At 43.2% G+C, this 13,007-nt stretch overlaps 1 protein-coding gene across 2 annotated transcripts in view; it reads right to left on the bottom strand.

The window, feature by feature from the left end:
• The window catches only part of IFT140 (intraflagellar transport 140), a 70,127-nt gene that overhangs the window by 457 nt on the left and 56,663 nt on the right, over nucleotides 1-13,007 (bottom strand). For both annotated transcript variants that reach the window (XM_065644478.1, XM_065644479.1), the window contains exons 19-29: nucleotides 8,464-8,641; nucleotides 5,682-5,872; nucleotides 4,528-4,623; nucleotides 4,162-4,294; nucleotides 3,929-4,072; nucleotides 3,387-3,515; nucleotides 2,990-3,172; nucleotides 1,817-2,023; nucleotides 1,376-1,588; nucleotides 1,127-1,293; nucleotides 647-788 (exon numbers count right to left, since the gene is read on the bottom strand). In XM_065644478.1, the coding sequence (XP_065500550.1) occupies nucleotides 647-788; nucleotides 1,127-1,293; nucleotides 1,376-1,588; nucleotides 1,817-2,023; nucleotides 2,990-3,172; nucleotides 3,387-3,515; nucleotides 3,929-4,072; nucleotides 4,162-4,294; nucleotides 4,528-4,623; nucleotides 5,682-5,872; nucleotides 8,464-8,641 (1,783 nt within the window). The remainder of the gene's footprint in view (nucleotides 1-646; nucleotides 789-1,126; nucleotides 1,294-1,375; nucleotides 1,589-1,816; nucleotides 2,024-2,989; nucleotides 3,173-3,386; nucleotides 3,516-3,928; nucleotides 4,073-4,161; nucleotides 4,295-4,527; nucleotides 4,624-5,681; nucleotides 5,873-8,463; nucleotides 8,642-13,007) is intronic.

Here is a 13,007-nt window from a genome sequence, read left to right as displayed (position 1 = left end):
GCAGGCTGCTAACGCTTGGCCAGGAGTTGTAGCCTTTGCTAACATCATGATCTTTCATAGCACCTTGTGTCAATTCTGCCTTTTCCAGTTTAAAAAAGAAGGGGGCTCAAAGGCTGGTTTTACATTCTGACAGCTGAAGCACTGTCAAAACATGTTAAAAATAAGGTTAATCAGCAGAGCTGGAGAAACACACGCTCTGCATCCTTGTGTTTCATAACAGGCGCAGGTTACAGTTTAGTCCAACCACTGGGGTGTGTGGCAGTTTTGCCCTGCAGACGTGATTCACCATTTCCTCAACTGCAATTTTACAATTTTCTTTTCTTTGGCCGGGTGGCAAATGAAGTTCAGTGTAATTACTGAGACATGCACCCAGACTGACCCCTCTGTTCTTATCTGGTAACTGGGAATGTTTAAGAATCCACCACTATTCATGTTCCATGTCCTGTGAACTTTCTTTTTCTCTTCAGTCCCATGAAATGAAAAACAGATTAATATGGATATAGTTCCTCAGGTTTACCACACCCTGCTGAACAGTTTAGCTATGTCTCTGCTGTGGAATCTCTTCCTATATGAGAGAACCACGCTATAGCAAGCTGCACTGCTGTATATAGAATACAGGCTCTGTAGACTGGAAGAATTAACTTACCGTATGGAATTCCTGCATTTGTACATAATGTTCAATCAGAAATCCCAAGACATCGCCGTGACGGATGGCATTGTCAAAATCTTGTTCAGCAAGGAGCAGCTCGCACTGTCTGACGGCTTCTTTGGGATCTTCAGAGTAAACTCTGGTAAAAGAGCAAAAGGAAACTGTTAACAATCTGGAGGAGAGTGTTCAGCTTCTCATGTGAGGAACAGGGATTTTTTTTTTACTGTATTACATTCCATAATTGCCTTTTGATAGAGCTACGCTTTCCTCAGTCAATACACCTGCTTATATTTCACATTACCTTTGTGATGTCAACAGCACTTTTAAAAATCACTTAATGGTTTCCCTGCTATAAAAATGTAACAACAGCCTTTAGAAGTGAGTCTGCAAATTATTTACTAAACCATACTAGTAAAACTTTGCTTCTTGTGTGATATTTCTGTCATTAGTTTACATGCTCTGAATACTGCAGCTTACCTCCGAGCATGGATGAATCGCCTAATCAGGGTCATCTTGCTTTGCAAACGTGCCAGTTTGCTTTCCTGTTCCTGAGGGTTTCTAGGCTTTGCTTTGGAAAGGCACTTATACGCTTCTGCCAGTGCTCCCTGCGCTTTCTCATAGTTGTGATACTCATCAATTTCTACCTGCAAGAGAAAAAGTAAGATCAATGTCTTGCTCCAGAGCTGACAAACAAATGCCTTCAAGGAGTCACAAAGGGGGATGTACCTGAGCACATGCATCGTAGAAACCCGCCAGCAGGTCCAAGGCTCTTCCTTTAGTATAGAAGCTTATGATGTTCTTCATAATCTCGGAGTCCTTACGCCAGTCCAGTGATTGTAGGTAGTTGGCTGCCATGATATAAATCTCTTTCTGTCTGGAAACTCCCGCAAAGAAGACAATTTTCTCGGTATCTCCAGATTTCAGCAGTGCCCTCATAGCCTGGCAGTGGAAAGGGGGACACGGGGGAAAAAAGGAGGGGAAATATAATTGTGACTACAAAACCACAGTCTATGCCAAGATGCCTGAGAAGCCTTGTGTGGATAGTCTACCATACAAAGATTGTTCCAAGATTTACTTCTCAAAATACCCTTGTTTTAAGAAATCTTAGGAAGGTAACAGGCTCAGCCTCTTCAGCTTTTTTTTTTTTTCCTACCAATTCAGACTGACCTTTAACTTGTTTCCTGCTTGTGTGTATTTCTTGGTTGCCAGGTGGTAATTCCCTTGTCTCATGCAGCAGTCAGCAATTTGCTCCAGCAGCTCCCTCCGGGACTCCTCAGAGAGCTCCTTGGAGTCCTTGGCGACCGTCATCTTCTCAGCCATCTCCTCTGTGATGGTCAGGTTCTGCTTCAGGCAAAGCTGCAGAGCTTCATGGTACTAATAGAAGAGAGAAAGCAATGAGATGTTGCAGACACTACAGTGATACATCACATTGCTTGTGGTGTGACCTATAGAAATTTGCTATATGGAGGCACAAATGCTAGGAGATGTGGATTCTGTGTCTAGAACATGGTGTAGTTCAGCATCCCAACACCGGCTGCTGTTCAAGTTCACACCGTCTCACTTCGTTTGCTGAGAACGCGTTTGTTTTTCCATGGAGACCACTGTTTCTCCCGTTTTCTCAAGAGGACACTAGTGTGGCACCAAGGATTCATCCATTTAATCTCTTTGAACACAACGTTCTCAGAGATATACGAGTCAGATTTATTAGGCATGGTTGATTAAGGTTTTCAACAAATACAAATAAAATAAATACAGGCATTTGAAAGATTATGTTAAATATTTTGCTACATCTCATATAGGAACAAATTATGAGTAGGACATACAATAGCTTTTAGCCCAGAAAAGGGCTACTGTACCCTTGCAAAACATGGAAGAAAGTAAGACATGGGAGCTCTGCCTTGGTACCCAGCTTTTGGGTAAGGCCAAGTTCCCAGCACAATAATGAGGGTGAGGCAGAGGTGCATAAAAGTTTAGGTGAGCAATGATGCACCTTAACTAAACTGGGGGTATGACTATAGGGACAGCATAGACTTGTTTTGACTGAGGATGTTATAATTTCCCTGTCTCCAAATGTGTTAAAGGGTAGGAGGGTTTTTTTTCTCCAAGAATGCAAAATCTGCAGGTTTTAAACGAGAAATAAGACAAGAAGCCAGGATTCAATTTCTAGAGTTGAGCCAGTGGGCTACCACCCCAGGAGCCGTTGACATGAGAGGAAACTTTAAACCTTAGAAATGTCTCCTGCATATCTGTTTGCCAACAAAGATAAATGTATCTATACATGTACACACCTTTGTGCTCCCTTTGCCTGTGCCTGGAGGGACCAGAGAAGCCAGAATTTACCTTTTTAGCTGTTAGCAGCAACTCCATTGCCTTCTCATACTGAGCATGTTCAATAAAAAAATCTGAGCAGCGAGCTAGCAGAGCTGGGTCTGATTTCTCATCCAGGTCTTCAGCAATTAGCTGCAGGGCCCCAAACTGCTGTGTGGCAAAGGCTAGCTCCAGTGCTTTGGAGAAATGCCCTGCCTGCAAAATTAAGAATGAGTCTTTAAAGGCTAGAGTAAGCACTGCAGAATCAGTTTACAGAACAGTTTAGAGTGGATTAATAAAGCATTACCTACTATGAAGAAATGATTAATAAAATGTACATATAGTAAAAGCTATAGTTGATTTAATGTTCCTCTGCTGTAGGAATCACTTCAGTTTAAAGTTTGGTATTTTTTACTACAAAGACATTTACCTTGTGGTATAACATGACAGCTCTGTCCATTTGCTCTCCCTTTTCCTCGTAATAGCAGGCTGCCTCTATCATGTCTTCCGGAGAGCTCAGAAGAGCAAGGTTCATCAGCTGATCATCTAAATTGTTCTCCTATTCAAAAGCAAAGATTCGGCTCTCGGTATGTGGCAAACAGATTTCATAGTTCTCTCTTCTTGCAAGCCTACAGCTTCATACTGTCACACAGTCACCCATCAACCCTCTTCTGTGTAAAAACCTACTCCAACCCAAAGAACTTTGAACTGCAACAACAATAATTTTTTTCAGGCAGTTTTCTGTCGAGATATACAAGAAAATAATGTCCCATACAACCAAGCCTTTATTGATGTATCTTTTATAGAGGATGCAAGCAGAAAGCAGGAGCATCTCCATAGTGGGCTGTATATGAGCAAGCAGTTTCTCACAAGAAAGAATGGGCATGAACAACTTGTACCGCTTGATTCTGTATGCTGCCTAAGGACAGAATCCCGCTTTGCTTTAGGACATAAATGTACCTCTTCACGTACCTTGCACAAGCGGATGGCGTTGTTGAATGCCTGGGCCCTGGTGTAGAAATGTACGGCCTGCTTGATGTCATTCTGACTCTCGTACTGGCGGGCCAGGTGGTACGATGCTGCCCAATTCCCCGTTTCATTTGCTATTTCAGCAGCCTGGAAAAGAAATCATATATCTTTATGTTGTGCCCATACTCATCCCAGGAATGAGAACTCTGGAAGCAGACGGGATCAGGCTGCCTCACCTTCTGAATGTTGCCTTGAAAGCAGTGGACACGGACAAGGGAAAAATAATCCTGAGCAAGTGTGTAGTACTTCAGTGCAGATTCCATGTCTGATTGGCTCTCCAGATACTGGGCCCACCATTTCCACAGGCTCCTAGAAAAGTAACAACATTAATTGCAGTAACAAGAATTGCCAGAGACGGCATTTTTCACTCCTGGAGATCTTGACCTCAAGACTAGATACATTTTTTTAGAACGCAGACAAGGCTTTACCCCCAACTCAAGGGTAATGTTCAAAGGTCTGCACTATAAGCAAGGTCAACCTAGATATTTAATGTGGCAGTTCTTGAGCGAGGTGTAGGGAGAAGGAACAAGCATAGCACTGACTTGTCTTTCATCTTGTTGACATAGTTCTCCAGGGCTTGTAAGTCTTCAGAGAGCATTCGGGGTACCTCAAACCTGTGCGTGTCAGACTTCTCATAGCTGTAGAGAACAAAATATTAGCTGTGAAATTACTACCTTCTTATTAGCTCACGTCCTGTGTAAAAATCCATTTAATGTTGTCTGACAGCTATAGATGGACAACACTGGTAACACTGCTTCATTTGTATTATTAAGTTCACTGCAAGATCAGTTCAACTCTGCCAGCACCATCAAAAATTAAAAGTTCACTGGTCCTGCAAGGCACCTGGAACGGGGTGGGCAATGTGATCACAGGACAGTAAATACTTTAAAAGTGCCAGTGATAGTCAAAGAAATGTCCCAGAAAGCTCCTCAAACATTAAGCAGATCCCTGTGCAACTGGCTGGAAAGGTCACAAGAGCCCTGGGCTCCTCATCTTGCCCTGTCCTTCTGCTGTCCACTGCACCCACAGCCTCCTTTCCATTCCCAGGAGATCCCCGTGCTTTTCCACCTTCTACTGCTAGAGTCTCTCCTCACCTTTCTGCCCACCTTGATCATCCATTTGGTCTGTCTGACCACATCAGAGCTCTATGTTGACTCAGAACTGACATGACCTTATTATATTATTCTATTGTTAGGCTTCAAATGGTAAAATTCATATAAAAACAAGATTTCAAACAACAAACGCAACACATTAAAAATCACCTCCCCGACTGCTCTAGGGACTCAGTCACAGGAGCAGATCAGGCACCAGAAACACCCAAGTCAGACTAAATTCTGCCACCGCAGTTGTGTCTGGGACTCTCGGGAGAAGTAAACAAGTGGTTTTGTCACGGAAAAGGAAGGAAAAGAGGGCACTGGTCTTCAGAGACAAGTACAGGATTGGATATTAGTGGGATTCAACTATGGGCCCTGACAAGACACTTAACCTTTCTGGCGCTCAGCTTTATTAGCCTGGGAGGGTGCTGGGAAATTTATTAGAACAATGCTTTCACTCCATGAGACAGAAAGCACCAGAAACAGGAAAAGACTTTAATTAATTATTAGCAATCATCACCAGACATCCTCCTTAGCCTGCCTCCAGTCTCCACAGGACAACACGGCTCCAAATCCCCTGGGTCCCCCAGGCTGGTTCTTACTGGGTGAGCGCAAGACTCTGCTCTCCAGTTGCCTCCAGGTGCTTCGCGTAGTTGTAGTACGTGGTGCGTAGGTGAACCCGATCGTGAGCTTCCGCTGTTTCGATGGCTTTCTGCCACTGGTTGGAGGCTTGATAGAACTTGTTCAGGAGGTCGTAGCGTTGGCAAGCCTTGTACAGCCGCTCCGCATCCTCCTGGAAGGAGAGCGCACAGACACTCGTTAGCTCCGAGCGGTGTTGCATCAGTGTCCTTCACAACAGACACCGCACTTCTGCGTAGTTTACTAGTGCAGGTCATTGTAATGCAATTAAAGTAACAATAATTCAGGCGGGGGGGGTTAACCAACTAAATATACGTAGCCTGGAATAGCACATTACTGGGAAACAGGATGTTTATGTGAAAATAAGGAAAGCACTCAGATCCTGGCATTTACTGTACGGTATCAACTGGGGGGTGACATGAGCAAGGCATCAACAATTAAACGTTGTCATCAGGAACGTAAACCATTTCCGAAAGGGGAGATACGCTCATGTGGGGCTGCAGTTCACAGCCACACGGGGCGAGTGGCAAGAAGGCATCACATGCTGGGGACCCCCTGCGACCTCCGAGCAGCCATCAGAGGCAGCAACAGTGTTCATGGATAACTGAGATCTGTCCCTGGGAAGAAACGCCATTAATTTAAGACAGAATTAGAACAGGAGGATTTTGCCGATGCTGACGCAAGGGCGAGCAAATTTGGAACTATTATTTTTATGCTTTGAGAGGTACTCCTGTGGAAGAAGCATTTTCCTGCTCCACCCAACCACTGTCCAGCTGAATACTATATTTAGTAAATTGAGATTATCTGTCCAAGACAGAAAAATAGTTTCTGTCTCTTATTGTTTCAAATTCAAAGCAGCACAGAAAGTAGAGATGGAATATGCCTGCACTATGATTCTGTATGAGATGAAAAAAGCAACAGAACTGCATTCATTTTGCTACAGTTCCTCTCCACCTCTCCGAATAGATCTAAATGTCCAAAAGAAGGAGAATTGACACTTTTCAGCCTCACAGCTTTCTCTGCCAGGAAGCTTTGCCAAACATTTAGTTGAATTTTCCTTTTTTTCTTCAATTCAGAATAGTTACTCTATCCCTCTAGCATTTATACTCTTAAAATAGTTGTAGATTGCTAAACATCTTTTTAAGCCAAATTCTATTTATTCAGCTATCTTAAAGATTTCCTTGTCTGTGAAATCTTTCCAAGAGCTTAACAATTTGCTCTGATTTTCTCTGAACTTCTTCCAGTTCATCAACATTTTTTTCTGGTAATGAGATACTTAAGGGTGGAAGCCAATGTTCCAGATGTGGCTGCCACAAATACATACAGAGAAGCTACCAAATCAAAGCCCCAGGATTTGGCGTCTCCTCACACGCAACCCCAGACAGATTTTTGCTGTCATAGCCCCTTGCCATTTTTTATCTAATTCCTGGTTTCCTATGAACCACGGGATATTTCATAAATTCTCCTTTCCAAATTTTTCCCTCTTACAGATCATATGCCTGGATATTTTATGGTTCCCAAGCTAAAAACCTCTGCTTTTCTTACAGATCATTGAATAAAGGCAAACCGAGTGGAATACGTGCCCTTATCGTTCATCTAATTCAACAGCGCTCCAGTCAGTTTTCAATCCCCATGATGATCCTGGTCTTAAACCTATTTCAGATCTCAGTTCAATTGGTAATCAATGGGAGTGGGTTCAGACCACAGACACATGGGAAAGACACGGTTCATTTTGGTGTGTATTTGCTGCCAGGTTGGGCTCCAGATACAAGGGACAGTTGCGCCGTGCACCAGACTACAGGGGAACAGCCCGACCGTGTCTGCTGGCTGTGCGGGATCCACAGTTATTGCTTCAATAATGAGAGAAGCCGGGATGGAAATCTGGGCGACTGTAGAAGAGCGGGCATCTCTGGGACAGCACGAACAGCAAATGTGACTCACCAGAGCTCTCCAACCTGCAGGAAATACCAATTTTGCCTAAATGGCTTAAATGCTTTAAGCCAGCCCTTGCTCTCTGGCATGACACAGCTTTAGCCTTTCACTCTACAAACAAACATGTCAAAACAGAACTTGTGTTTCCCATATTGAACCTTAAAATATGTTTGTTGAAACATTTTAGCTAGAATACTGTAAGGTACATAATTCTTTTTTTTTTTTAATCCAGTCAAACCGAGAATGATTAAGCTTGGAGGAATTATGCCCCAAGAAAAGAGTTTTCCTGTTTAATGTTTCACACATAAACAATGCTTAAAAGACATTTCCTTCATTCAGCAGTTTCCTTCATTCAGTAATTTTTCATATGGGAGTAAAACTCCCATATAAATTCTGTACAGCAGTTAAGCAAACAGACAAATTTGTTTGCCATACCCTTAGGTAGCTCTGGCTCCTGGTACTCTCATTTCCAGGCATCGGATTCTGCCACACTCGTTCCCATCTGCTCTTTGAGGAACACAAAGAGGGCTCAGGTCACTGCTAAGCTCTGGAGTCAGGGAAAGCCCCTGAGCAGTGTCGGGCAGGAATCGTGCAGCACGTGGTCGTGCAATGCTGAAGGAGATGCCTGTTTCCCTAGCATAAAAACTCAACTTCAAAAAAATAATCGTCAGAACTATTGTTCATCGCTCCTTGGAGACCTGGCAATAGGTTTTACTCCCCACCAAGGTTTTTGCATTTCAGAATTTTAAAGAAGTGACCAGTTTCTCATAGTTGTCCCTAGTTAAGCGGGGTGGATGTTCCCGAACGGTTTACCAGCATGCCCAGCTGCACGGCCAGCACAGCCACCCTGGCCTCCTGCTCGGGCTCTTGCTCAGCCTCCCTCAACGCCTTGGCTCCTCTTGCATGACCCATGTTTCCAAGGCAAATTTTGGCAACATCGAGCCTCTGAGTCTTCACGCACATGCGAGCCATGTTCTCCCAGACAGCCTCACTGTGAGAAACAGGAAGGAAAAGTAGAGTTGTTACAGTGTCACCTTTAAGGCTTGGGGACTTAAGCAGGTAAAACGCAAGGAAAGAGGAGAGTGTGAAAGGGAAAACCACTGGACGTTTGCTGGATGTAGCAAAGAGACTCCAGTTACTCTGTGAAGATTGAAGAGGAACAGAAATAGGCCTCGGATATAAAGGCTAGTTCTGGAGCTGAACGCCCACAGCCTTAAGGAAATATTGCACGTTTTGTTTTACACCAGTGTCTAAACAAGAGCAGTTATGTTTGCACATACATAAACATTTATCATGCACCCATCACTGTGGTTCTTGCTGTAGCTGCAACATATAGACATTCAATACCCCCATGTCAACGTTTAGAATTCAAAACAAAAGCTGTAAGAAAAGTCTTATATACATAAACCTCATACTGGAAACGTCCTGCTACTGTCCTGCACAGTCCGAACATGCAACAGCTATTAGGAGCCTCATAGCTGCACTCGACAACAGCGAACAATGTGTAGGAAACAAACTACCAAACAATCATATTCTAACTTAAAACTCTCATAAAAAATGGCACAAAGAAAAGCTTTGCAACGCTTAGAATGAGAACTCCTCAGGGCAAAGAGCTTATACTTAACATTGTAAAATCTTCTGCCAAGGCAGAGGCAGGATCGTCAGGGCTCAGCACGCAGCATCGCTCAACAGAAGGACCGTGACGCAGCTGACCATTACATGAGGTGACAAGCAAAGATTTTCGTAGATTCTATTTACCTTTGAGGCTTTTCAGAATAAAATACAATATATTTGACTAATAGAAACCATAAGCATTTCACAATATCGGGTTTTTTCAGTGTGTGAACCTCAGCAGAGGTATGGTCCATACAGTTCTCAGACACCATCACAGCACAAAATAAGTATCTAAATGATAAAAGCAGAAGGAAAAAAAAAAGAGGAAAAAAAAAAAAAAGAGTTGAATGACACTTCAGGTCCTGCCTCTGCAAGCAAATCCCCTTCCAGTTTTCCTCTGATTAAAATGTTTTTCTCTGCCCAGTTGCTGTGGGAAAGCCCTGCACAAACAGGGGAAAGTGACTAACCGGGAAGCAGCGAAGCAGATGAGACACAACGTGCTGTCAAACACATACCGTAAAGAAGGGCAGAGAAAAATGCTTTTCCTAGTTTACTTTACAATTAGATCATATTTTATTTGCAACTACAACTGGCATAAAGTTTTCCAGCAGTAATCAACATAAATACGTGAAATAAACTTCATTAAGGCCAAACTGTATAGAGAAAATAAAACAGAATCAGAAGTAATAAATCAGGGGCAAATCTGAGATAGTTCAGGAGTTTTGCTTGTTTAGAAAAGCAAAAATGCGTGTCTGAATATTTTAGTGAATTTCTTACATCTGCACGTCCATGCTGAACGTGGCTCAAACGTCTCCTCTGATGCTCTGCTCCAAGTCTCCCAGACTGGGAAGCCAAAAGGAACTTGGACACCATGCAGTGATTTCTGAACTGGAAGGCCTTACAAAAACTTGAGCACTAGATCCTTCAGAGTGTAAGTCTATGCATTCGATATAGAAATATTGACTTATATCAGCAAAAGACGTGACCATCCTAATTTCTGAAAAGATGGAATTGGTTTCTCTTTTATTCCAGCCACTGCCTGCATCTGGAACTGGAAAAAGCAGGAAAAAGAACTTTAAGAACATTTAGGTCTTGGCATTGTCACCTGGCTTTGATCACCAAGGACAGCAAGTTCTGTCATCACTAAAAGATGTAAAATCCTGTGTGCGTGGGCATGGCTGCACTTCTCTACACACAAGGAAAAAAAATATATTTTCCAAAATCTGTACGATGCCAGAAGAAGTTGCCAATAGCCATTTCACTCTGGGTGAAGGAACACACGCCTGTGCTGTGTTTTATCAAACTGACAAACAGCAAGAAGATGAGAGTTCCCTTGCAAACCATTCAGCTCAAGGTACCACAGGATTGCCGGCAGGAGCGGGCAGGCCTGCAGGCAAGGGATGGGTTTAGAGAACAATCCTGCAAGCATCTGCAACATGCTTCCACGTTGCTCCATGTCCCAAGAAGATAAGCCTTGGCCTTGGATGGCACAACCTCCCTGGCACCAGGGCAAGAGTCCTGCCTATCACTTTGCTTGCCCCTTGGGAATGTGGGCAAATTACTGCAGGTCTGGTTAAGGAACAAGAAACAGGAGGTGCAGAACAGGCTCGCTTAAATCCCAGGCAAAAGCAGCGTTTATCTCTCAAGAGTTGTTAGCATAGCAAGAAAGACTAATCCGTCCTTGCATCCCTAAAAGGCAGCAAGTCTTTCCAGGCCTGGCCCCACCGTTGCACACAAAATGCCAAGTAATGATTTACCCTGCCCCCAGCTCATGCTCTGGGAATTTCCTGTTCTTCCCCTCCTCCTCCTCCTCCTCTCCCCCCTGGAAAGCCACTCGCATCTGTACTTCATCAGCCAGAGCTGGGAACTTAATGAAGACCAGACGCAGCATCAGCGCGAGCAGAGCCAGGGGAATGTGCTCCCCGAGCATCCTGGGGATAAATGACCTGCTGCTGCACCCCAGGCTCCCGGCTCCAGACACATCTATAGGATTGGGAAAGCAAACCTGGACACCTCTTCAGACTGGACGCAAATTTACCGCATATTTGATGAAAAAGTTTTTCTTCCTTTATATCTGATGTTTTGCATCTGTTTTTCTATGAAACTATGTTTATAGCCTCTAACAGTCTGACTTTACAAACATTCTGTTCCTGTGTGTTTTTCATTGCCCATTTTGCATGGAAGTTTAAAGAAAAAATCCAGTAAATGAAGTATTATTGAGAAGTGCTGGAGATTTATACGTCTGAAGCATCCCACTACAAAATCTTTCTCCCTCTATTTAATGGGGTATATTTGGAAAATGAACATGTGTTCCGTCTCTTGCCTCTAAATATCTTGACCAGGAGAAAAAAAGAATCTCTCCTTCCAGTTTGGGCCCCAGTTCATTGAACTAGACCCTAATCATCCTCCTATAAAGACTACGGTACAATGCAAAGGGAAATACTAATATAAGCTATAATATCTGTAATACTAATACCAGATATATTATCTATAACACTATATTATATATATAATGTATAATAATACATTATTATGTCCCTATAACGCTATATTATATATAATGTTTCATAATATATTATTACATCCCTAACGCATACATCTACCTGGCATGGGTGAGTGTCCCCTCGTGCCTCAGGCACAACCTGGGCTGTCAAAAATGGAAATAAATCCAGCAAGCGGGAAAGCTTCTGGTGACCCAACAGTGGGGACAAGGAAGCTTCACTTCCCTGTCACAAAACAAACTGCACAAGCCATTCAAAGCAGATTCTCAGCAGCTCAGCCAGCGGGGACCACAGAGGATGCACCGTCCTGGCGCAGAGAGGTACCTACGAGAGGTTCCTACGAGAGGTACCCTGGCGTACAGGGGGTCAGGGCTGGTCGGGACAGACGCGGTGGGGCCCGGGCACCTCCTCCCGCTGCCTACGTGCTGCCGGCGGGTGTTGTCTGTGCAAAGGAAAAGGATGGGACCAAGCAGGTGCTGCTTCCTAAGGAAAATCAACAATATCTACTGCTGGTTTACAAATGCTTATCCCTTGCCTGGATTTCAGTAACTTGAGGTTGCACCTTCCGACCCCTGAAAAAAACACGTTAGAATCATGTCACCTGGCTTAAACGTACAACAGCGGGTGATTCTGAGCAGATAATTCATTTAGGATCAACTTTACATACGTGTGATTTGACAGACTGACCACAGGACACAAGCACTGTGGTGTGGGACATAACAGCTCCAGAGGGCTTGGACGTGGTCAAATGAGACCAACTCCCTGACAGTCAAGGTTAGAGAGATGAAGACCTGATCATTTAGAAGTACTACGTAAAATGTTAAACACATCTATAAAAATGGACGCCGATCTTATCTTCAAACCACTGCAAAATAAATAGAGAGTTATAATGTCGCAATTGGTGGCTTAATGTCTGTTCTAACCTGGAAAACACTCAGGACTTAAAAAAATTAATTTCTATCTGATGTAGCTAAATTACATTAGATGCTCTTAAAATGCATTTATTGGATTCTGGTTATCCCTGTTCAGTGGGACTAAAAGATAACAAGGAACTAAATAATATATGAACGTTGCAACAATTCAATTAGATAGCATTAATCATACTAAATTAGTGCTTCTCTGAGAAATATGTCAGGTATTTTTCACGTACAATCAAAACACAGAAAGCTGTCTAGATTATTCCTAAGAACCCTTCCTTGGCAGCAACACAATATTTGATAAATCAGCAAAAGTTTTACAGAA

The sequence above is a fragment of the Caloenas nicobarica genome, chromosome 14, assembly GCF_036013445.1.
Source record: "Caloenas nicobarica isolate bCalNic1 chromosome 14, bCalNic1.hap1, whole genome shotgun sequence".
Lineage (NCBI taxonomy): Eukaryota > Metazoa > Chordata > Aves > Columbiformes > Columbidae > Caloenas > Caloenas nicobarica.
This window is presented reverse-complemented; position numbering and strand designations above follow the sequence as displayed.